At 42.1% G+C, this 26,598-nt stretch overlaps 2 protein-coding genes across 2 annotated transcripts in view; both read left to right on the top strand.

Moving 5' to 3' along the window:
* Nucleotides 1-941: 941 nt before the first annotated feature.
* On the top strand, nucleotides 942-13,523 carry tapt1b (transmembrane anterior posterior transformation 1b). The gene is made up of 14 exons (XM_030787979.1): nucleotides 942-1,128; nucleotides 2,944-3,074; nucleotides 4,032-4,150; nucleotides 5,384-5,546; nucleotides 6,130-6,265; nucleotides 6,561-6,658; nucleotides 7,024-7,093; nucleotides 7,329-7,409; nucleotides 7,895-8,004; nucleotides 9,922-9,981; nucleotides 10,529-10,597; nucleotides 10,834-10,910; nucleotides 11,082-11,248; nucleotides 13,019-13,523. Exons 1-14 carry the CDS (start codon nucleotides 942-944, stop codon nucleotides 13,249-13,251), a joined length of 1,701 nt encoding a protein of 566 aa, XP_030643839.1. The 3' UTR covers nucleotides 13,252-13,523.
* Nucleotides 13,524-18,939: 5,416 nt separating this feature from the next.
* The window catches only part of prom1b (prominin 1 b), a 27,948-nt gene continuing 20,289 nt past the window's right edge, over nucleotides 18,940-26,598 (top strand). The window contains exon 1 of the mRNA XM_030788050.1: nucleotides 18,940-19,195. Within this exon, the coding sequence (XP_030643910.1) occupies nucleotides 18,940-19,195 (256 nt within the window). The remainder of the gene's footprint in view (nucleotides 19,196-26,598) is intronic.

Below are 26,598 nucleotides of genomic sequence, written 5' to 3'. Positions count from 1 at the left end.
GTAGCGTTGTCTTTGATTCATGTTAGATTTCCAGAAGGCATCACCAATGTATTCCACATATGATATATGAGTCACTGTTGTATTCTGTAAGGCCCAATAACATAACTGGGAATTGCCCCTAAAGATAATTTAAGTTAAATCACAAGAATGCAAAACCAATTATATCAGTTTTGCTACAATCTGTCGTAAGATACACATATAAGTTCTATATCATTTACTGGCAAAACAACAGCTGCGATTCTTAAGGCGCGTTAATTAATTGAAAATTTGCGTCAGGTAATTATCTTCAACATACCAGATGGTAACGATACGCCTACTGCTTTAGGAGTCAAAACATCATTCTAGCGCCATTATTGTTCTCTCTTTTTCGATTGATTCTCTTGTTAATAAATTCCTCCCACATATGACTAGACTGAGAGAACAAAGCACGGGAGGTACTAATGTGGGGATAAGTTAAAGTTTCGTGAGTGTGTATCAGTGAAATAACCTGTGTGTGTGTTCTTAGTGAGTTCCGTATGACTCGGATTATGCGGGAGGAAAAAAATCCACATACCTCTGTCAAACAACGGCCCATTCTCTCTCTCTCTCTCTTTCTCTCTCTCTCTCTCTCTCTCTCACACACACGCACACACACACATACACACGCGCGCACACACACGCACACACACACACACACACACACACACACACACACACACACACACACGTGTGTTAGCAATTTACAATTTTATCACGACGTTATTTGCTTCGGCTACATTAGTGCTACATACAGTTCTAAGAGATTAACTGTTCTTATGAAATTTATTTGAATTCTTGCACGGCTTTGTTTATTTTTCGTTCAGTCGCGTGGCACTGTGGGACTTGTAGTTTTCCGGACAGCCTCAGTATAGAACGATGACGTTTGGATGTGTTGTGTCTGTACTCGCTGCGAATGAGGGAAGATGGCCGACTCAGTTGCGGCGGGGCTAGACGAAAAAGACACAGAAAATGAGGACAAGGAGAGGGAGAAGCGAGTTCCCATTAGCACTGACAAGACGGAGAAAAACAGCGGCACCTCTGAGCTGACGGAAACTCTGGGATTTTATGAGAGAAATGCAAGAAAAAGGGATAGAAACCGCAACCTGTCTGGTGAGTCCACCCTCACTTATATGGAGCTGTCATCGCTAATATTAGCTCCGTTTGACAGCTTACACACTGTATACAAATCTGTTGGTGCGATTTGATTTGTGCAAATATTTTTAAGATTTCTGGAAGTCCGGCTTTACGTATAATATATGTTGTTCACATAATCATTAACACAGTCATTCTTCAGATAAATGCAAGTTGCTTGTGTGACTGTAGATGGTAGGTTTTCTTTCAGTGTTGGTTATCCATCTGGTTCTAGTAATGCCGACAAATTTAGCAAGAGGCACTTTGCAGAACACTAAGTTTAGCTCACCAGCTGACAACAGTGATGTAGAAGGTGAAGCCATGAAGTTTATGATATTTATTTTATACACGCTGTAGGAAATAGTCCAATCTTCCTGCAGCTATAACCGGTACTTATCTCGTAAACTGAAGCTAGCCACCCAGCTAACAAATTTGTAACAATTATTTGCTGAATTATTCTTTAAATTACGGTGACTTAAGCTGTTGCTGACGGGATTACAATGATTTTGTCTCCATAAATGAATTTATTTCAAAAGGGGTTCCGTAGTTAAATCTTCTTCCCGGTTACTAGGTGATGCAGTTAATTGGTTATCTGCTTTCGGGGCATATAAGGTAACTTTTCAATATTGAGTGAACAACATTACAGCAGTGACGATGCACTTCAGGTTTATCTGCAACTTTGGGTTATATTTAGACAAGTGCAGGCTTTACTAATACGCTATGTAAACAGGTATTGTTTTGGGGCTTATTAAAATGAGCTCAGTTTAAAATGAGCTCAGTTAATTACTGCAGAGGAGGTGTCTGTATCTGGTTGATCAAGTACGGAAGCAAATTTCCTGAATGAGGTCAAGACGTAATTAGTTCGTAATGGATGGACATTAACTTAATTGGGGTCCGTTTGCTTCCTGGTTATTACAAAGAATCTACACGCAGAGGTGTGGCGAGTGCAAGTGTACGTCGCGTAAGCTATTGCGTATGAAACGATTCGTGACATAAAGCTGTATACAGTTCCCTTTCTGATGTGTTTGTATTGAAATTGTTCTGAGATCGAGTCATTTCTATTAACAAATTTAAAACATTTTTTGCCAAAATATCGAGCCGGTATGTGCCGAGCAACTGCATTATTCGCGCAAGTTTAATATTTTCTGAAGGAGGTCACTTTAAAAGAATAATACATTTTCTAACTTTCTTCTCTCTCTCTCTCTCTCTCTCTCTCTCTCTCACATACACAGACACACAAACACACAGTCAGATACGGTTCATTGTTATATTTACAGGAAATGCACGAGTCTGTGGTCGTGTGTGCGCGCGCACCTGCACCCTGTGTGCAGTTCACCTAAGGACTACCCCTTACCCCTAGCTGACCTTGGCTCATTTTGATAAACATTGAGAACGAACAGATAAATGAACTCTCTTGGCATCAGATCTAAACACACATAGTACTTAATCAAGACCTTGTTCATATCGCTCTGCGTACATAAACCTGTCCTGATCTTCAGCACAACTGCTCTTTTCTCTTTCTGTCTTTCTTTCTTTCTTTCTTTCTTTCTTTCTTTCTTTCTTTCTGGGTGCTGTTGAGAGTAGTCGAGCCATTTCTGTCTGTTGTTTTCTCTCTTTTCACCGTCTTTGTGTGTGTGTCGTGTTTGGGACTCACATTGGTGGGAATGCTGCACTAATAATGGTCTCTAATAATGAACAGAATGCCTTTTTTGTCCTGGGTGCCGTTTTGTATTCACTTGTGTGTGTGTGTGTGTGTGTGTGTGTGTGTGTGGGTGTGTGTGTGTGCGTTTACAGACCTCTCTCTTGTCAGGTTTATCAGCGCGGAGCTTACCAGAGGGTACTTTCTAGAACACAATGAGGCCAAATACACAGAACGCAGAGAACGAGTCTACACCTGTCTGCGCATCCCAAAAGAACTGGAGAAGGTACTGTTACCATGCAACTACATGGAGCAACAGGGCAATGCACTGAGTAACACACCAGACCTCCCTGTGTTATCGAGGAACCGGAGGGAATTACCTCAGTTACGCCAAATTACTCAGCGACTCAGTGACACACAACTACACACTAATACACAATTACACAACTGTGCAAGATGTGCAAGCTAACCATTTCAGTAAGTGTACATCATAAGACACAGCTACACAACAACGCAGCACTGCACGATACCACACAACTTGCATGTACAGGACGGTTATCTGTATATCCCCTAAGACTTGAGGATGGCATGGAAATCAAGCAGTTCTGTACAACACTGCACAATCCAACACACGCTTCACAATGTTACAATACAACACAACGCTTCACCGCATTGCTGCACCGTACTCCACTATACAACCCCATAATACTACTGTACTCCTGCAAGCACACACCCCCCCCCGATACCCAGAGATCGTAACTGCCACTTGTCGTCATATTACAACCACATAACTGTACAATACCACACAGTTCCATTATACTGCCTCACGTCTCTCTGCGTGTCTCTGAAAACTCACAGAACGCACAGTTTATCACTTATAAAAACAGGATTATTGGTTTTAAAACGGGAGCCTGAGGTAAAAGCGAACCCTGTCGCCCGTTTGTACGTGCACACGGAACGGATGTGTGCAGCGGCCGTTGGTTCGGGGGTTTTCCTCAGCCCGTGGCGGTGCCGGTTAGATTCCGGACACTTCCGTCGCGTTCCTGAGATCTCTGCTCCTGCACACAGGTTCCGATGTCTCAGAAGCAATGTTTGCTGAGCTAACTGGACGTTTGAGGCTCTGGAAAAAGATGTTTGTGACACGCTTAATGTTCAGAATTAAACAGAGAGTGGTGATACTGTTATGTGACATTCTGTCTCTCTCTCTCTCTCTCTCTCTCTCTCTCTCTCTCTCTCTCCCTAGCTGATGGTATTTGGCTTTTTCCTGTGTCTGGATGCCTTTCTGTATGTCTTCACTCTGCTTCCACTCCGAGTATTACTAGCCCTCATTCGACTACTCACATTGCCCTGCTGTGGACTCAGGTAACACACACACACACGGACACACACACGGACACACACATACGCACACACATGGACAGTGTCCTGCTTTAGGCTCAAGTAACACACACACACACACACGGACAGTGTCCTGCTCTGGACTCAAGTAACACACACACACACACATATTCACACTGCCCTGCTGCAGCCATAAATAAAACTCACACGGTGTTACTGCACAGTGACTCACGTAATACAAGCACATGTCCAAACAAACTTTTACACACTTACTCGGGTAAGCGTGTATTCGGAGTAATTATTAACACACACACACTGTACCTAAGTACCTGGTGTGTACTTAGATAACAGTTACACTTCACAAATACAGTATTAACTGAAGACTTACCATTAACCAGAGGGCTCTGCACACCATTAGTTCTCTGCATAAAGCTAGCAATGTAAGGGAATGATTTAAATGCAAGTGTAGCTGATATTTTTTTTTCTTCAACGTGTCTCTCTCTACCTGCAGGGCTAATATATGCCCCTACTGCAAAAAGAGCAGGTATGCAGGTACACACGCATACAACGGTGCTGGACTCACTGCAGTGGCTTACAGACTACATACACGCGCACACGCACTCTCGCAAACACACACACACTCACACCTTAAACACACGCACATACGCGGAGTGACTGCACTGTTCATCAGACACTTCTGCTAATCTTGCTCTGCTGAGCTTTGCTTTCAGACAGTGCTACTAAAAAAAAACAAACAAAAAAAACACACCTAATCGGATATCGGGTAGTGCTTCCACCTCCAAACACAAGAGGGCAGTGTTGAACTTCACACAGGTCACTCTGTCAAAAACCTCACATTAGTTTACACATTGCAAGCCCTAAAACACACTCAGGAAAGGAAGGAAACCATAAATATGTAATCTCAGTAATATTTGTCAGGTTGTTTCTGTGTAGGACGCCATCCGTAAAAGTGTTTTGGTAATAATCAGTTATCATGCCTGGCTAAACTTGGTGTACTAATAGAAATGGTTTTGCATGTTGCATGTACACTGTACATCTGTTTGTCCTTTTACTAAATTAGATTATTGGAGCGTAACTTTCTATTGGCTGTGTATTGTGCTGTCAAGCATGGCCATCAAACTAGACCAGGCTTAGCTACTTAGCAACATGGTCTACAGTACAACAAGACATGTGGTGTCAGTTTAACCATCTCTTACATGTTTTGTGTGTGTGTGTTTGGTGTGTGTTGTTGTCTAGTGGCTCTCGTCTGCTGCAGCCTGCACAAGTATGTGACGTGTTGAAGGGTTTCATCATGATCCTCTGTTACTCCATGATGCACTACGTGGACTATTCCATGATGTACCACCTGATCCGAGGCCAGTCTGTCATCAAACTCTACATCATTTACAATATGCTCGAGGCAAGTCACCAGTGACCCCAAAACAGCTCATATATAAACTCAGTTTTAAGTTCTCTAACTCCTGCTTTGTTTACAGTTGGATTACAAGTCGTACACCATCTACAGTTTAAGGTCACGACTCTTTAACATGGTGTCTGGCCTTGGTCATGTTACTACTGCCTTAAGAACAGTCATTCTTCAACTTCTACTGACCTCAGAACAGCTCATATATAAACTCTGTTAAAACGTTAGAACCCCTCAAATGCTACCTCATGTGCAGTTTGATCCTAAATTCTGCATCACCTAAACTCTTCAAAATATACATTACGCCACTGATTTAAGATCAGCTGTTTTATAAAGTCAGCATCATTTCTAGCGCGTAGTATTATTTACAGTGTCAATACTGCTAGAGGTACAAAAGCACTGTTCTCAGAACAGCGGTTATATATAAACTCATTATTGGTGGTTGTATATTGTACGTGTTAATGGGTGAATTTGTTCTCTCCTCTCTCACTGATCTCAGAACAGCGGTTATATATAAACTCAGTTGGTAATTATATATTGTACGTGTTAATGGGCGAATTTGTTCTCTCCTCTCTTCTAGGTGGCGGATCGTTTGTTCTCCTCGTTTGGTCAAGATATTTTGGATGCTCTGTACTGGACAGCCACAGAACCCAAAGAGAAGAAAAGAGCCCACATCGGAGTTATCCCGCATTTCCTCATGGCTGTTCTCTACGTCTGTATCCTTAATAACACCTGTGTTTCGTTTTGGCCTGCCTCTGTCGGAAGAATATTCACGGAACAAAGTGCCTCGCTGTAAGCTGTGCAAAACTTAAAGAGACTCCGAAAGCTAAAGTTTCGGAGTCAAACAAAACGATAACAGTAATAAACATAAAAATAGACTGTATACAGTAGAAATGAAAGGGTACGATTAAAGTACAGATTAAAGATTAAAGTACAGCTGACAGAGTTGTGCAGTATAAACTGGAGAGTCTTTCTGTCTGTTTTATTTTCCTGAGCGTGTGTGTGTGTCAGTTCTGCATGCCATTCTCATTATGGTTCAGGCCACCACTCTCAATGTAGCCTTCAACTCCCATAACAAATCACTGCTCACCATCATGATGTCCAACAACGTGAGTACACACACACGCGCGCACACTCATATACACACATACACACACGCGCACTCTCATATACACACACACACACATACACACACTCTCATATACACACACATACACACACGCACTCTCATATACACACACATACACACACACACTCTCATATACACACACACACACACATACACACACACGCACTCTCATATACACACATACATACACACACACACATACATACACGCACTTATTAACATAACTGTACATATAGAGATGTTTTGAACTTGATATGGTTTATAGCCTCTCTTCATTGGAAATCTGTGTGCGACCTCCCTTTTTCTCTGATGTGTGTGTTTGTGTGCGTGTTTTTTCCTCTACAGTTTGTTGAGATCAAGGGCAGTGTGTTTAAAAAGTTTGAGAAGAACAACCTTTTCCAGATGTCCAACAGTGGTGCGTGATATTTTGTTATACGCTCGTCCTCTTATTGGAATAACAGAAGAGTAATGTTGTATCATGTGCACATCACTTCATATTCAGTCCTCTCATTCGTCATCTTTGATTAATCGTATTATTAATGTCTCGCCTCTTAATCCACGTTGTATAAAAACGATCGTGTCTGTCCACGTCACTGTTCTTTTCTCTCTCTCCATTTTTTAAATTTTTTTTTATTTTGGCGATATTTTAGATATTAAAGAGCGATTCACAAATTACGTCCTACTGTTGATCGTGTGCCTCCGGAACATGGAACAGTTCTCCTGGAACCCAGGTAATTAACACATTCAAATCAATTAGCGCGAAATCTCGCAATCCGGCAGAGAACCCAGTAATTAACACATTCAGTCCAATTAGTAAAAATCTATCAATCACTGATCGTAGGCGATTAACAAGTTCCATCCATTAATGAAGTTTATCGCTCTGTTAATGAACCTGAGTAATTCACAAATTCAGTGCATAATTAGAATCGACCACACTGTTGCGCTCAGTGATTGCTATCTGTACAACTGTAGATTTTCAATTAGCCCCCTGTATTCAGAGGCTTTGGCACAAAGCAGTGCAATTACTTACATACACTATATGTACATAGAGTTGTGTATGTGTGATACTATATGTATATAGAGTTGTATATGTGTGACACTCTGTGTGTGTGTGCGGTGATGCATCTATGATGTACGTTCTGTTGATCGCGCGCGGTGAACCGCACGTTGTGGGGCGATGTGGACCGTAACCGTGTCGAAACCGTGCTGCGTTTAGATCACCTGTGGGTGCTGTTTCCTGACGTGTGCATGGTCATCGCGTCCGAGATCGCCGTGGATGTGGTCAAACACGCCTTCATCACCAAGTTCAACGACATCACAGCCGACGTGAGTGTGCGCCTCCTCATGTGTCTGATGTTCACCACGCCATCTATGTACTTATTTAACATACAGCGTAACACATGGCACATAGTCAGTGAAACTAATGTAATTAGTCCAGAGGGAAGTTTCCAGAGTTTGATTCAAGTGATCTCGTTATTTTTTCCCAGTCCGACTTAAGTTCCGGAGAACAGATGAATGTGAAAACTCTACTTTGGAAACTTGTTTGGTTATTTTTTTGCTTTTTTGGGGAAAACAACCTCATAAAACTGCGAAACCTGGGAAACGTTGTGAAGGGCGAGAAAAAGCGAGAGGGAAACGTGTGAATTTTTATGACGACCTATTTACGTTAGAGACACACAGACGCACAGACGGCAGAGAACCAGAAACAGGTCCCGTCGCGGAAGAGGAACCGTCTGAAAAGGGACGGGTTTCCCAGGGGCCGGTCTGAACGACACGGTGGCCGTCTTAGTTTCTAGCATGACCCTGAACACTCCTCTAACCCAAATCTCTCTGGAAAAGGAGGGAGGGGGGAGAGAGAGAGAGAGAGAGAGAGAGAGAGAGAGAGAGAGAGACGGGGAGGGGGGCACAGAAGAACATGTGGCGGAAAAAACAGAGAGAGAAGGAGGGAATGAAAGAGAATGATTTAGGGGTGAAATAGAGAGAGAGAGAGAGAGAGAGAGAGGAAAAAAGAAGGGCACTGATGAAGAACGCAGGGCGAAAGAGAGAGAGAGAGAGAGGGAATGAAAGAGAGGGATTTAGGGCCGGCTATCTCTGCATGTCTCCTACCTGAGCCTGAGAGAATTACACCGTGTCGCTCGCCTCAGTGAGACAGAACGAGATAACTCAACCACAGAAAGTATACCGATAAGATAGTGCTTTCTAAACGGTTTCTGAGTATTTTTCTATAGATGTAATAAGAGAGAGAGAGAGAGAGAGAGAGAGAGAGAGAGGTGAAAGAGGCTGTGTTGTTTGTGAGGGATTAGCTGTGGAGGATCTCCTGTGTCTTACAGTAGCTTAGTTTAGTTTAGTCAGGGAGCTTAACGTTACCACACTGTGCAGAGACAACCTCAATACACACACACACACACACAGCCCCCCCTGAACTTAATAGATTAGAAAAGTCATACGGAAGAGAGAGAGAGAGAGGTCGTTAGTCTCTAGGTGTGCTCAGTGGGAGATGTGTTGTGGTGAATAAGATAGGACTTGTTGGGATGTAAATCACAGGGAAGATATGGAAAGGAAAACATGATATTCGGAGATGTTTGTTCACCGCTGAGGTGTAATCAGACAAGACTCACAACTCTCAGATAGTATCAAATGGTCTTTCTCTCTCTCTCTCTCTCTCTCTCTCTCTCTCCCTCCCCCTCTCTCTGATATATAAAGCTCTGTTATGCAATGCCACTAGACCCCTCACTCTCTGCCGTTAACCCTTTAATTGCCTTAGTGACATATACATAGGACAGGTAGGGAATATAAGGTGAATTATCCTCATTCAAACTCTCCTGTCTGCTTTCTACAACTTTTTCTCTGAGTGAAAATGCATTATTTGTGCTTCGTTTTGATAAATGTCACTGAATCTGCCGCCTCCGAGAATGACTTGTTGTCTGAGTCACTTGACGTGACTCAAAACAAACACACAAACACTTACACACACACACACACACACACACACATAGAGAGATAGAGAGGGAGAGACACACACCAATCAAAACGCACACACATACTCACTGCATTAATTTAAGCTGCTTGTTCTCATTGTCAGACATACTAACGTCATTGTGCTCAATAAACAGGCCAGAAAAATTTTTCCTGCTTATTTTTTGTGGGTTTTTTCTCCCCGTGTGTGTCTCTGTGTGTGTGTGTGTGTGTGTGTGTGTGTGTGTGTGTGTGTTTGTGGATGGCTGTGCATGTCTGAATATGTAGGTCTACAGTGAGTACAGAGCTAGCCTGGCGTTTGACCTGGTCAGCAGCCGACAGAAGAATGTAAGTCGCGCTCCTATTGGCTGATCTTAAGCTCTCTCAGCCAATCAGTCAACAGTTTTCCCACTTCAAACAGTGGCCTGCTCTGTTTGATGTTAATGTGTCGCGTAACAGTAATTAAATAACAACTGCACAATCTCATCAGGTTGTTGCCATTGAAAATTTGTCTGGAATAGTACAAGAGTAACTATGGTTGGTATGTGTGTGCGTGTGTGTGCGTATGAATGTATGTGTGCATGCTGGGGTGTGTGTGTGTGTGTAACTGTTGTTGTTGTTGTTGTTGTTGTGTGTGTGTGTGTGTGTGTGTATGTATGTATGTATGTATGTATGTATGTGTGTGTGTGTGTGTGTGTGTGTGTGTGCATGCTGGTGTGTGTGTGTGTGTGTAACTGTTGTTGTTGTTGTTGTGTGTGTGTGTGTGTGTGTGTGTATGTATGTATGTATGTATGTATGTGTGTGTGTGTGTGTATGTGTGTGTGTGTGTGTGTAACTGTTGTTGTTGTGTGTGTGTGTGTGTGTGTGTGTGTGTGTGTGTGTGTTTGGTCTCCAGGCATATACCGACTACAGTGACAGTGTGTCCAGGAGAATGGGTTTCATTCCACTTCCTTTAGCCCTGTTGGTGAGTTGCTGACTGTCTGTTAAAACCCTCACATACTCACTCTATTGCTATTCTCTATCACTGTTACTTTAAACCTGTAGTTTAAAACATCTTGGTTATTATAGTATGAGAGAATGGCTGTGTGTGTAAATATATGATCTGTATAAAGGCTGTACCTGTCATTAAACACGCAGGGCTAATACTGCAGTAATAATGACACCTTATAGTAGTAAGAGTGCATACTTTGTGATTGACAGCTGATCCGAGTTGTGACAAGCTCAGTGAAAATCCAGGGCTCTCTCTCCTATGTGTGTGTGCTACTTTTCTACCTGGGGTAAGTGTGTGTGTGTGTGTGTGTGTGTGGAAAAGAGAGAAAGAGAAAAAATCAGTCATGTCATGATATAAATATATTGAGGAGTAAGGTAGGATCCCTCATTGCTATTAACTCAATGTCTCTGTTTGTGTGTGTGTGTTTGTGTGTGTGTGTGTGTGTGTGTACATTCAGAATGATCACTCTGAAGGTGTTGAACAGTATCGTGTTGTTGGGGAAGTCATGTCTGTACGTAAAGGAAGCTAACATGGAGGAGAAACTGTTCCAGGCCCCGCCCTCTGCCGCCCCCAGCCGCACCTCCAGCCGAGCCCATCGAGTCAAACGCACACGAGACGCTCCAGGTAACATAGGTATCATACACTCACAGATACACACACTCACAGCTAAACACACTCTCTCACCCCCATCTGAACACAAACACACACAAAGATGCATAAGATCTACCAGGTAACACACACACACACACACATAAGGTCCTCCACTTAACACCCATATAGACTCACAGATACACGTGCTGTCTTACTACCAACTGAATCATCAGAGTGTTACACACACGTATCAGCACACAAAGCACAACCTCTAGGTATCGCACACTCCACACACACACACACACACACACACACACACACACACACATGCACCTACTCAAATATATTCACACTTATAGTCACACAAAAATCCTCAAAGTAACACACACATACATGTACTCCAATACGTCAGATCCTTCAAGCAACACACACCACACACACAGAGCCATCAGAGAACAAATGCACAAAACTTCCAACTTCACACGCACACACACATACACACACACGCTTACATTAGTGCACACTCATAACCTAACATGGATATGATATGGACACATGCTTCCCCTGGGAATGAGTTCATTCATACTCTGAATCCTTATTCGTTTCATAAGTATCGATAACAGTGTCATTCCATCAATACTGGATTTATGAAACACTTAGAGGATTGATGACTGAGTCCTGCCTGACTCTCTGCGTTCGGGGTTCACACGGTATCCTCATCAATAACACTGTAATATAGATGTAATTATATTAAGTTTCATAGTGCGACAGTGTGTGAGGAGTTGACGCTGTTCCTTGTTTGTTTGTCTGTTGGTTTTGAAGTGTGATCTTTAATTTATCCCCTCATCACCCTAGTGTCCAATAACAGTGGTAGAAGTGGAAAAAACTTGTGTATTTTTACTGCTCTGTCTTATAGCCTGTATATAACATCTGTTCTCGTTGCCCGTCCACCTGCTTTTAGTACACTGTACTAACTTAAGAGCCCTGTACTAACTCCTCATCTGTCACTCTCATTCCTTCATAACACAGACTCATTTTTCCATGTCGCTCCTCTCTGCCTGCTTTACCTTAACCACCGACCTCCAGCACTCTGTTTAACATCTGCTCATCTCTCTCTCTCTCTCTCTCTCTGTGTCATTTCTTTCTTTCTGCCTCTCCATCCTTTCTCACTCTTTCTTTCTGTCTTGCTTTCTTTCTTTCTTTGTCTCTCTGTCTCTCTCTCTCTGTCTTTCTGTCTCTCTCTCTGTCTTTCTTTCTTTCTCTCTTTCTTTCTGTGTCTCTCTGTCTCTCTCTCTGTCTTTCTGTCTCTCTCTCTGTCTTTCTTTCTTTCTTTCTTTCTTTCTTTCTTTCTCTGTCTCTCTCTCTGTCTTTCTGTCTCTCTCTCTGTCTTTCTGTCTCTCTCTCTGTCTTTCTGTCTCTCTCTCTCTGTCTTTCTTTCTTTCTTTCTTTCTTTCTTTCTTTCTTTCTTTGTCTCTCTCTCTCTCTCTCTCTCTCTCTCTCTCTTCCTTTCTTTCTTTCTTTTTTTCTTTTTCTCTTTTTCTTTCTCTCAGACTTGGGGGGTCTTTCCTCCGGTTCTGCTCCTTCCTCATCCGACCATGCCTCCTCTGCTACTGCTGCTGCCACCTCCTACTCTCCTCTCTCCTCCTCTCCTTCTATCCCTTGCTCCCCTCCCTGCTGTTCCTCTGCTCTCGTCCCAGGCCTCGCTCAGTACTCCTCCCCAGGTACGAAGTTTGTCAGGGATATTGAATTCAAATTGCCGTCAAATTTGAGCTCACTGGCTTTTTGTGACCACGCCCGTTTCAGGTGAGCCGGCGGAGGAGGACGTGTCCACGTCAATCACCAAACAGCCGACCCACGAGGCCGAATGCCCCGCCCCGGGAATACCCAACAGCGAATCGGATCAGTTTCTGACGACGCCGGACGAATCAGAGGAGAAAAGCATCGGTCAGGACGGAACAGAACTCAAACAGAGAGCACCCAAAAAAGACCTGCTCGAAATAGATCGTTTCACCATCTGTGGGAACCGGATTGACTGAACACACACACACACACACACACACACACGCGCGCGCACACTAACACATACACACACGCGCACGCACACACGTATACCCATTCTGAGTGACGAGGGTTGGCACAGTGGTATGGACCCTGATTTAATGCCCACCGGCTGCCAGCCTGAAACCGTTCACCTGATTATCACGTGGGATATTTATTAAGACGCTGTTTTCTTAATTTATTAAAGACTGGAAGGAGTGATTCATAGATTTCCACCCCAGTGTGCGTACAAACACACACACACACACACAAACACACACAAACATACAGACACACAGAGCAGAGCTTCTCCTTACATAAACCTATTGAAACACACACACACACCGAGTTGTGCCCCAAAGCCCTGAAGACTCCGCCCTGTATGGTCTGCTTACTGAATAGTGGTGCTGTAAGACTCTTTGTGTCGCTGTGGCAACAGAAGAAGCAAACACCTTACTCTCATAGCTACAAAACAGAATGTTATACTCGCAAAAAGATGCACAGTGTGAGGATTTGAGCTGCAAGACTTTCATAGCCCGGCCTTTGTGTGAACCAGCAAAGCCAAGAATTGAAAACGTGTAGCATTCCAGCTTTTATTTGTCAGAAGCAAGGCATTGTTCATCCTGAGTCAAAATTGTCCAGACTGACTGATCTGGAAATGATTGAGACATTTTATTATTCACAGGTTTTTTGGTTTTTTTTGTTGTTAAAACGAACACGAAACGAACAAGCCTTAGAACATTGGGATAACTCGTGAGTCAGACTGAAACTGAGGGGGGGGGGGGGGGGGGGGAGAAGAATTATTTACCATAGGAGAAATGAACCAGCATTCTGTTTTAAAGATTTTACTTGACAAAAACTATTTTGATCTTTACCAGCCTCGGTCGGTGGGTTAGGGTGAAATGTTCACAGTTGTGCCGTGTTGGGTGGGAGGTCTTACAGCTCAGCTCCTCATAGGCTAGTGTTTTTTTTGTTTGTTTGTTTGGTTGGTTTTCTTTTTTTTTTTTCTTTTTTTTTTTTAAAGCATTGACCACTTCTGAGCATCATCTGATTTGACTGAAAAAAAAATTTTGATTTTTTTTTTGGGGATATTTTCTTTTGAATTTGAGAAACATATGTTACATTTAAGTTGTGAAGAGCACAATAGCTAAACTTATATTTGGTTCTATGGACTGAAGTGTAGCCAATGTTAGAAGGGGAGCAAAGTCTTATTTTAATTTTTTTTTGTATGGAGTAAAAGCATGATAGCTTGAATGAAGTGATATTTTATCAAACCAGTCATTTTTTTTTGTTGTTTTTTTTTTTCTTTAACTACTGCAATGCCAGAGCCGGTAAAGTCATATCCACCTCCTCTCTGAAGGCGTAACACTTTAAGTTAAATTTGCTTGTGAGTAGATCAAATAAACCACTTTATAACTTTTTGTTACTGATCGTTAAGTTATGTATAAATGCTTCATAAGCTTATATTTAAATAAAGTGTTACGTTTAAGTATTTTCATTCGTAGTATTCCACAGGCTGGCTGGTAACATCTAGTGTTTTCGGGTCTGTAGAGTTGTGTGAACATTATGCTAATCAGAGTTATTTAAAGGTAGTAAGATTGTGTGAATAATTTTGTCAGGTAAGAAACCCATGATTTTGGCAGTAAATGCAAAGGAACAAAAAAACCTTCAACTCAGAGTTTCGAGAGATTTGTCAAAATATAACTACAAAAAACATAAAAGGTTCAGTGTCAACAGGTGATTATTTCTCTATTAATCAACATTCCATTAATGAAATGACGGCTTGAATTGAGGCTTCTATAAAAACGAACCGCTGTATTCAGTAGTTTATCGATCCGGTTGCTAAAAATGACTCAGTGCGAAAAAAAATATAACACTTGGACTGCAGATACTTTTCAATCAGTAATTCGATCTTTTTTTTTGTTTGTTTTTTTTTTGGTACCCATTGTTGGAAAGCTTGGGAGAGCCACAGAACAAATGTAATTCTGTCAAGAGACTGGCTAACAAAATGTTACCTGTTACTTTGACTCTTGCCTGCATCTGTATTTCATTCAGTGAACCCTGTGTACACGCATAACAGCTCATTAAGCCTTCATAAGACTTCATAGGAAGTCAGGGATACATTTGATTGGTTTGTTGTTGTTGTTGTTTTGTTTTGTTTTTTTTTCGCACAAGCACCAGCAGTGGAAAAAAAAAGATGAAATAATCACGTTTGGGAAAAATTCCTGTATCTTTATAATGTCATATTTATGCCGCATTTCTTGCGTAACTGTCTATTAATGGGTAACAGAAATGTAATGCCATAACTGACTATGAAGCATCATAATACAGGAAAAAGTCACATTTATGTGTTGGATGTCGCACTGATGTACCATGCTGTCTTAACACTCTGATATTGTTTCCCAATTTCTCATTGCTCTATGTCTGCCTGGAAAATGTTGAATTTTTTTTTTCTTTTATTTAATAATGCATATCGCAATCATGAATTACACCGATTTTTTTTTTAAATGAATACTCTGAGTATATATTCATATACTGTATATTGTACCGCTTGTGAAAAAGGTATTTGACTGAAGTGTTTCCATACTCCGCGTTAGGCGTTCACACACATGTAGTCTGTGTAATAATTTACACAATTTTACACAAATAATTTACAAACATTTGATGAAACAGTTCATGACTGTTATCCATTTTTCCCCCCCTAGTAAAGCAGGGCTGTAGCAAAGCAATCTACATTCTCAGACTTCAAAAATGTCATCATTTACCAAAAACAACAACAACAACAACAAAAAATACCCATCTTCATTCTTTTTTTTTTGATAAGATACACATTTTAAACGTAGCCAACACGATAAGAATAAGCCTATAGTTTTATTTTCCTTAACCGATAAAGGCATGTTATTAAGATAGCTTTTAATATAATTTTATATCGTGAGCTACCAGGGCTCACGCGGTAATCCGTCCGTACAGCGTAATTTTTGTGAGCTCAATTTTTCCTCTTCAGTTTCTCACGGCTCAAATGAGTGAAAAGTGTTTGGGAATGTTTTGTTTAGTTTTTGCGATGAGAAATCTGTACGCACTTTTAACATTTCTGAACATTACTGCAGCTTTTTCTTTTGCTTTTTCTTTTTTTTTTTTTTTTTTCGATTTCGTTTGCCGGCACGGATCAAATTGTAAACAGTTCTGACCCGTTTTCATTTTTGTGTGTGTTTGTATACAGAAATATCACCCGATAAGTTTTTTTTGCTGAAGTTTTTATGATTTCATATTTCATTTAAGAACTGGAAGAGTAACGCAGAACCTTTGTAATAGACCCGACATCAGGGAGGGACGGAGGGAAGAAGGGAGGGGCTAAAGGGAGGGGGCGGGGCATGGGGTTGGCAAAATAAAAGTTTTGTTGTTTTGTACCTCTCTGAATATCTTGGGGTTTTTTTTTTTTTTTGTCATTTTCAGTGAGGTTTTGTTGCCGTGGTTATGAATTCTGAAAGGAGCCAACTCTCAGTGTAGAGTCCAAAACTGTAATCTGATCGTGTTTCATTCATACACGCGAACACACACACACACACACACACACACACACACACCAAATACGAGGCCTAGATACACGCAAAATATTAAAGCCTTGCACTGCTGGGCTCAAGAGAAATAGTTATTATAAAAGTTTAACCCTCATATTTATAAAAGTTTGATATGTACTGTGGTATATCATAATATTCCCTGCAGAAAAATATGAATTATTCATGATGTCTAGTCAAGTGATACTGAAGGATAATTTTGTCTTATTTTTCAGTCTCGATTAACTTAATTGAGTCTCTTGCTTGATCATTTGTCTAACAACTGCAGACTTGGAATGGTGGATTGGCATATTAATTATACTGAACATACATTTTGTCCATTTCCCAGAATCCTCTGAGTACTTCTTTTACGCCATTCCATAACACAAACACTCATATTTATTATGTTTTGACTTTTATGCCAATATTAGTTGTAAAGCTCTTGCAGAATTATACAGACCTGAAAGAGAGAGAGAGTATTTGGCTTGAGTCTTATCTGCCTGTTCTTGGGGATATTACCTCTTGCTCCATTAAACAGCTGAGGTATCTACAGAGAGAGAGAGAAACAGACAGAGATTGAGAGAGGAAGAGGGTGTGTATTTCAGTCCTTATCAGTCTGAAACTAATACAGCACACCACTGCCACACTGAAATACAACTTCTCCGTCACCTAACTGAGAGAACAAACCAGTGTACTCAGTCACAACACATTATAAAATATGTGTGCCCGGAGAATTAAATATAACTTTGTGGTTTGTTTTTTAAGTGAAATGAAGTGTTGCACTGGTAACAGTTCTTGGCAGGCGTTATGACATGCCAAGCATATGACTAAAATGTTTAACACCTTAAAAGGATCTGTTCACAGCTGATTCTGGATAAGCCAGAGTTTAGACGCAGTCACTTGCTAAAAGAAGTGGACTGAAGTTATTATGACATTATTCACACTTATGTGAAATAAACCGGATTAAAAGAGGACTGAACTGAACTGATTTCACACCTATGCACACTAAGGAATGCTTAACTGATACAACCTCAGTTGATCTGTCCTGTCCTAAGTCAAAATTATTTGTTAGTCCTTACGTATTGTAAGAGTCACAGCTGCTTTACTGACCTCACTGACAGTTACTGAGAAACTTTCGTTCTGTAACACAGACCTGAACTGGTCTTTAACTAATGTTCAAACTGAACTGAAGTTTTCAGTACGTTATATTGGTGAGTGAGGGCAGGCAGTGACACTGTACCAGGGGTTTTACTGGGTCTGAGGAACTTTTCTAAACAGGACTCTAAGCAGGACTTTGGCTGGTAAACTAAAGACTCGGGATGAGGGTCATTTGAAAGGATTGGGTGGGATTTGGCTGTACCTTTCTGTCACCAAATGATTATGCTTTGAAACAGGAGACAGGGGACAGGGGTAGGTGGAAGCGGGGGTGGTGTTAAGAGGGGGTGAAGAGGTGTGTGTGTGTCTGTGTGTGAGAGAGAGAGAAAGGGTGGGAGGGGAGCATCAAAGCACTGTTTCCAAATCGACCCAGGCTGAGGGGTGCTAAAATGTCCTTTGAAGGGGCAAACTGGGGGGATGTCACAGACAGTCTTTATGCTGTGGACAGGTTGAGAGATCGAGATGATTATTACGGTGATATATCACTCGAGTGAATAGTGCTGGCTCCGACTGTGGGTGTCCATTGTTCCTAGGGCAGTTCAGCACACACACACACACACACACACACACACACACACACACACTTTGGACCGGGGCGCGCGATCAAAGCACACGCACGAACGCACGCGGTGCGCGCGCATGGAAACTCCGCTTGCGAGCAACGGAGCACTGAGGGGAGTGAAATATCTCAGCTGAGAGCGCGCTTTTAAGAACCTGGACCGACGGAAGGATGCATGCCATGAAACAAGTCCGAAGAAACGGGGAATAGTCACATCTACTGGAACTACATATTTTTTTTATGTCGTTGACTCCTCACTTTTCTTTATTTAAAGGTATTTATCATTTTCATGCCACGCGCTGCCAGAGACTCTAGAAAAATCCATTATCTCCTCTCTTAAGCTGCCCTTCCCTCATTTTTACCGTTTGGCTTAATTATTCCACAATTTTTTCGGGTCTGAACTTAACAAACCAATAATTATGCCGTGGAAAGTTGGACTTCTGCTTCTTCTCAGCTGGGGTTTCACGTCCAGCGAGCAATTCGAGGAGCAACCGGACACCGCGGCGCCTCCATACGCAGATATGCAAAAGGTACAGGTGGAAACTTTGGATTTCGGCTTTGTGCCCTCTGTGGTGTACGAGACGCACGCATACTATGAACCAGGACCCATCGGTGTTTTGTTCCACATGGTCCACGCATTTCTCTACGTGGTTCAACCGAACCCCTTCCCCAAAGGTGAGTTCAGTCAGAGTTATACGGGGTTCCACATTAACGGCAACCCACACTCGTTACGAACCTAGTTAATGTAACTCTTTACACTGCTGAACTAAGAGCATTGTTGAATGTACACAAACGAGAAACATCTCGAATTCAAATGTTCGAATTCGAATTCAAATTCTTATTCGCAGCTGGGTGAGATCAGGGCGCAGGGTCTTTTACACTGTGCTGGGATCAGTAAATGATAGTTACCTGCAGCAGTAGACTAGCAGGGACTGATCTCAACTCAGTTTCTCCCGTAAGAAAGCAGAATCAAGAGGGGAACAGAGGCATTTTATCTTCAAATGTACCGAGAGTCCGAACAGTTACAGCACAGCTGGTAAGAAATTTGTTTGGCCCGTCGTTTGCGATTTGCAGAGGAATGGTTCGGCTCTGTTCGGCTCTGGTGAATGGGGACTTTCACTGTGAAACGCGTATGCGAGCTGGATAGGTAGTGTGTGTAGTGGTACGGCTCGTGCGGTTGGGGGTGCTGTGTGTGGGTCGGTGGTGGTCGTGGTGGTTTTGGTGTGCGTGTGTGTGTGTGTGTGTGTGTGTGTGTGTGTTTGTCTGTGTATGAGGTCAGGTTGTTGGCAGGTAGAGGGGAATAGGATTGCACCGTTAAGTCCCTGCTGCCTAATCAATTAGTCGATCTGCCGATTAGGTGTGGCTCTGTGAGTCACCTGCCCAATCAAGTAAGCCGTTAATCTGGGCCGCCATATGCCGTAGCCACAAAATATGCCTGAACAATACACTCAATACACACACACACACACACACACACACACACACACACACAAAGACTGAGACATACTCAGATGTCAGATTTTTTGTGCTAAGTGTAACAGACCATCCATGAAACCTTCATAGTGTCAGTAATTGGGTAGTTATGAGACATTATGAGCTCTGAAAAGGTAAAAGGAGACATGTTGACAGAGTTCATATGACGTGGAGTTCTAACACCTCACCTGGTCCTTATGTGAGCCTTCATCAGACAAGTGGTCTTGTTGTAAGACCAGTGTTTCTCTGCGTAGTCCCGGAGGTCACCCTGGCATGAACATTCACCCTTCAGCCCTGTAACAGCACACCTGGTACAAAAGATCCATTTCTCAGTAATTAACCAATCAACTGAATCGGTGAGCTGGAAGAGGGGATGGTATCAAGGGTGTGTGTGCCGGGGGGGGGGGGGCTGGTGGGGGGGCAGGGACTTGGGTAAGACACACTGATACAGATGGCATGACTTATTTCATACCAATTTCAGTATAATTATACTTTTGACATAGCTGTTTACATACGGGTGACAAAACCACTATGTTTTACAAGTGAATAACAAATGACATAATATGACCACTTACGTGACATCAGCACTCTTGTGTGTGACATCACTTTGGACATCAGTGATCTAGCAGTGACATCAGCACTCCTCTGACCTACAGCCAGATCTGACCAATGAGAATTGAAGTTGGTACAAGAGAAAGCACCATAGGACATCACACATTATGACATCATACATTGTATCATACATGCATACCTACTATGACTGGTGTATGTAAAGTGAATGGATACGTTGCATTAGTTGAGGTAAAAGGGACAGTGAAGTTCAGCTGGTGTCATAGACATCAAATTCTGGAATATTCCATCAAAACCACATCGGCATCAATACCTAATCATTCGAAACCCCGTCTCTCTCCACCGCGGAGCTGCCTGTCTTCACCCTTCCCTTGTTTTTAGGAATTTTTGAAAATGACTGGCCGTGTCTTCTATTCTCATGTATTTGTCTGTGATTTTTTAATGCAAATGTCTGTGGATTTGAGAACGCCAGTGTATGAATAAATTTCTTTGAGTAAGTCAGTGAACAGAATGACAACGGCTCAAATCTTCCCAGAGGGAAATGTGTTCAGACTTCCTGTTCAGTTATGTACATAAATGCACACTCGTATTTCACATTACACGTCCATAAACACACGGACATGCACATGAAACTTACACAATATATGTGTGTTTACAAAGACAGGCACAAACACACACACACACACACAAACATGTGTGCGCGAACACTCGCACATGCACACACGCACACACGCACACACGCACACACGCACACACGCACACACACATTGTCCCGCCACAGTGAGTAACTGGGTCAACAGAATAACATTTATCTCCTATGGGTTTAATTACACCATTTCTAATCTCTCTGTGTAATCTGTGATATTAAAACAGGCTTTTATCCGACCTGCGATGGGTGAATACTCCCGAGATTATCCCGATGCTTGGGTCTGGGCTCATATGTGCCCAAACATCATAAACAGGACCGAAAGCCACGGATGGACCCAGAGAGATAACCAGCGGTACCGTAATCATGTGACAGTGCGGTGACTGAAGTCTGAAATTCCACCGCCCTGCAAAATAAAATAAAAAATACAATTACTGGTCACCAGATCTTATGCACCTATGAGGTTCTGTAATGTAAAAACCTCATGCATTACTACGTGGAGATCATTTGTCGGGAATATGTGTGACGGTTACAGTGCCAGAAGTTAGAATTCAGTAGACTGAGATACAATGATTCAAGTGAGTAAGGATTGTGTTTTTGATGTGTATGTATGCGTGTTAGTGAGAGAGAGAGAGAGAGAGAGAGAGAGAAAGAGAGAGAGAGAGAGAGAGAATGACAGGAGGAGACAGAATAGCTGAAGTATGAGAATAGAATTGAAAGAAGAAGGAAAAGCGAGGGGGAGAGGAGGAGAAAAACAGTGGGGGGTGGGGTGGAGGAGAAATGGAGAGAAGGGATTAGAGAGAGATAGAAAAAGAGAGAGAAAAAAGAGAGAGAGAGAGAGAGAGAGAAAGAGAGAGTGGGATGTGGAAACAGAAGAAGGGAAGAGCCACTTCACTGCCCAATACTAAGACACCCCCCCCCCATTAGAGGATTAACCATATGGCTCTGTGACCACTGATACCCACACCCCTTCTCTCTCTCTCTCTCTCTCTCTCTCTCTCTCTCTCTCTCTTTTTCTCTCTAATACTAATATGACCAGGCACACAGTTACATTGTTGAAGGAAAAACAGATCAGCTCAGTTATTGTTAGAGTAGCTTTAAGACTGTCTAGACTATTTACACCCATAAAGCCGACGCTAGAATTTAAATTCAACTTTAACCAGCCGCCTGCATGCCACTGCAATTTCCCAAGAGCTGAATTCAGATTTTTTTTTTTTTTTTTTTTTATGCTTGATTGAGTGGGTATTAAGTTTGGCTGCCCTTAGGTCTGGGGTACTGTATCGTTCTCATAATCTGCATTGATTGTCTTTGCTGATGGACACTTTTGGGCACAACAGAGCCTGTGAGGTCAGAAGGCTCTGTTTAGTGTTAGACTCTGCGAGAGGTGTGATGCCAAAACAGGGACTTGGTTAAATTTAGAATATCCCTTAACTAAGGTGAGCTGTAAACGTGAATCAGGTTTACCTGAGGTGAGTTGTAAATGTAAGTGTACTGGCCTCTGTTTGTAATAGTGACCGTATTGAAACTGTATTGAAATACCGTTATCCGTTTTTTTTCTTAGCCTGACCAGAGTGTCTCTTATAGTGTTGGCATAACTAGTTGGACTTAACTAGCACTGGACAAAAAGAGTGATCAGAAATCAGAAGAGAGACTTAAGACAATACAAATAACCATCAGGTTACCATACACACAGATCCTCTCTCTCTCTCCCTCTCTCTCTCTCTCTCTTTCTTTCTCTACCTCTCTCTCTCCCTCTATCTCTCTCTCTCTCTATCTTATACACATACATACAAACGATCTACCACAGAAGTGCACACAGGACAGCCAGTTTAACAATATAGAACATCAGTCTAAGTTTAATGACAGAACTACATTACCCAGTGTCCATCACAGAGGAAGCCATGTATCAGCTGTAGACTATATATATCTAGAATGGGACAAGGGTGCAGGGAAAAGCTGCTGTGCCTTCAGACAACAGTCTTCACTCTTGCTCCTGCTCTAAGACATGTGAATTCATAAAAATTCACATCCTATAGAATTATTTCTATACGGGTTGACTATATCTGAGTCGTGAACAGTGGCAGTGAGTTAGAGGTGTCAGAGATCTGAAGAAAGCGACAAGTGCTGTGTCAGAGTGTTTCTTGACCCTTGACCTTTTGTTAGGACTGTCCCATGATTAGGGAAGGTTGTGATGGTTGGGGTGTCAGGGCTGAGGGGTGAAGGGGGTTGTGTGTTTTGACAGTTTTCTGCGAGCTTGATAACTGTCCCGTGCCTTTAACCCAGCTGTCTGGGTCCCGACATGACAGCCGCAAGGATATGGCATGCGTATGTGTGTCAGTGCTCGCTGGTAAACATCTCCCAGTCTGTCTTCTAGATGCACGCACGTGTAAAGCGTGCGCGTGCACACACACACACACACACACACACACACACACACGCAAACACAGACAAAGGTTTAATGCTGCCAAGTGTTTAGTCATTTGTGCCAAGCGTTTTCTGAAGATGTAGGCCACAGTCTGAGTGTGTGTGTGTGTGTGTATTATGATGATATTTTAGTTATAGGTTTTAACATACATTTCAAATGCAGACATCTTTGTTCATCTTTGGATGTGTTATTTCCTACAACAACAACAACAACAACAACAACAACAATAGCAATAAAACAACATTTTTTTAAGCTTCATTCTGGAAAATATCTTTACCTTTGAATTTGAAATATTTAAAATACACCCACAGCCAGGTGGGACTTTGACTGCTGGCGTCACAATTGTTAATCTCAGCCATGTTTAAAGCATCAGCGTGACTCAGTACAAACACACAAGGCAGCCAGGCTAAAAGATATTACTGGAACCCATATGTGCGCGCACACACACACACACACACACACATACACACACCAGGAGAGAGACAGACATATGCACCGTTAAGAGTATTTACCGCTACCTGCTGTTTAGGTGAGTCATTCAGTCTAGTCCTCAGGTCATATGACTTGTCCAGTGGATCTGGATTGTCCCTAACATACACCTGCATACACAACTCTGAAACTCACTTCTCACTGTCCCAGATGATTTAAGACTGTCAATTTAACAGTTGTTCCCACAGAATAAGAATCACAAATACTATATTCATGATCAGACCGCTGTAAGAGTAGTGGAGTGAGACATAGGTTTGGGCATAAATGTGTTTGATGGATTATTTGTGTGGTCTGTAAAGCTGAAGTTTTTATTCATTGTGACTACCTCCTCTCCTCTCCTCTTCCTCTCTCATGGCTTTTATGGTGCATCAATCCTTAGGAGACCCAATTACTCTTTCTTTATCTCTCTCTCTCTCTCTCTTTCACACACACACACACACACACACACACACACACACACACACGCACACACAGAAAAACACATACAAATAGTTTTCTTAATTAATCCTAGGGAGAATGGAAATCAGACCGAAGGGATTTTTAATCCAAGGAGAGGAACGACATCTCCTGTCTTGACGTCATCATCGCATATCAACACAGATCACTGCAAATTATCAAAAAAAAAAAAAGCCTCTGTTACAAAGCTTCTCCACACAGTATGGTCATTGTTGTTGTTGTTGTTGTTGTTAAGATTATTTTTTTTGTCCGTGTTGCATTTTACAAACACATTTGTATTCAGTTCAGGACCTCTCTGCGTGTGCAACACACCTAACATGCCAAACTGCCTGCGGTTGTTGTTGACGCGTTTGCGTGTGTGTGTGTGTGTGTGTGTGTGTGTGTGTGTGTGTGTTTATGTGTGTTCAGTGTGGCATATTTAGTATAATTACTCAATTTTCAGTGAATTTTAGCAACAGATTAAATCTTAATGCTCCCTCACAATAGTGCTTTTGTGTATGTGTGTGTCTGTCTGTGAGAGAGGGAGAGAGAGACAGACAGACAGAGAGAGACTGAGAGAGAAAGAGCGAGAGAGAGAGAGAGAGAGAGAGAGAGAGAGAGACAGACAGACAGGCAGACAGAGAGAAAGAGAGAGAGAGAGAGAGAGAGAGAGAGAGAGAGATGGAGAGAGAAAGCAAGAGCAATAGACAGGGAGAAAGAGGTGAGTTCAGGGCAGGCTGAGAATCCGTCCCAAGAACCAAACTGTCTCCATAAGACTCCTGTAAGCTTTTAACCTGTGTGCAAGTCTGAATCTTGTAAACAAAAGGGAACCTCTGGCTTAACAGAAGCTGCTAAAGAAAGCACATTTACTTTATTTAGTCTGCCAAAAGTCTTAGGCATGAAAGGATACATACATACACACACTCACACACAGACAAACAAGGACACATGGATGTCCTTTTTTTCCTCTTCTTCTTTTTTTTTTTTTTAACTTATTAAATCATACTTAAATGTCAGCTGAACAGATCTGAGGTTTGTAATACATGTTATAATGGTCAACGATTCAGTATAGACAGGTTCTGACGTCAACGCTCCAGACTGTTAGCTAGTGGTTAGCCTAGCAGCACTCTAGCACGAAATTATAGTAAATCTGTTTGCTAGCAAAGCGTCAACAACAAAGTAGCCTAGCGTTAGCCTCTCAATCCCATTACTGCAAACTAATCTGGGTTGCTAGCCTCACTAGCATGACCGGGTGTGACTGTTTGGCTGAAACTACCAAAGCACTATGTTTGCACCCTTTGCCTTGGTGACCTGAGTATGCGAGTACGCGCACAGACACAGAGAGAGAGAGAGAGAGAGAGAGAGACAGAGAGAGAGAGAGAGAGAGAGAGAGAGAGAGAGAGAGAGAGAGAGAGAGAGCTGCACTAATACATAGCCCAAAAAGTTCTAATAAACTTCCTGTATGAATGACACACCCATCACTGAACATGGCAGGTTAGGTCAAATGGTCCAAACTATCAGATTAGTTCCTCACTCTGGGATGTGAGAAACATTCAAACAAAACAAAATTAACTCTGAACTACCACAAATCTTTGATGAGAGAGAGAGAGAGAGAGAGAGAGAGAGAGAGTGAATTCTTCATGCTGCATCAAACAATCAAACAACCAGCTACAGCCATAGAGGATCCAATTTCCCAGTTTCATCAAAGATCAGGAGCCCGACTGTACGAAGCACAATAAAAATCCATCACGTCCAATCAAAAGCAAACAGATAAAATGCTTCTCCAAGAGACTACCGTTATCAGTTACAGAATGTACGGTAGAAGCTCAATTGCTGCATCCGGTTTTTTTGTTGTTGTTGTTTTTTTTTCTTTTGACTAGAGGTAGCAGATCATATCTTTACTCAATGCTAAACACAGTCTGGCAGACCGTACACTATGGGTGGTGTGAAAAATAATGTAATAATATGAAAAATAATAAACTGTAAATAATTAGAAGCTTCAAAGGCTGTGTATGTACTGATGATTAAACGCGCCATTCC

The sequence above is a fragment of the Chanos chanos genome, chromosome 11 (assembly GCF_902362185.1).
Source record: "Chanos chanos chromosome 11, fChaCha1.1, whole genome shotgun sequence".
Taxonomy (NCBI): Eukaryota; Metazoa; Chordata; class Actinopteri; order Gonorynchiformes; family Chanidae; genus Chanos; species Chanos chanos.
The sequence above is the reverse complement of the archived record's forward strand: the minus strand, read 5'-3'. Positions and strand labels throughout refer to the sequence as shown.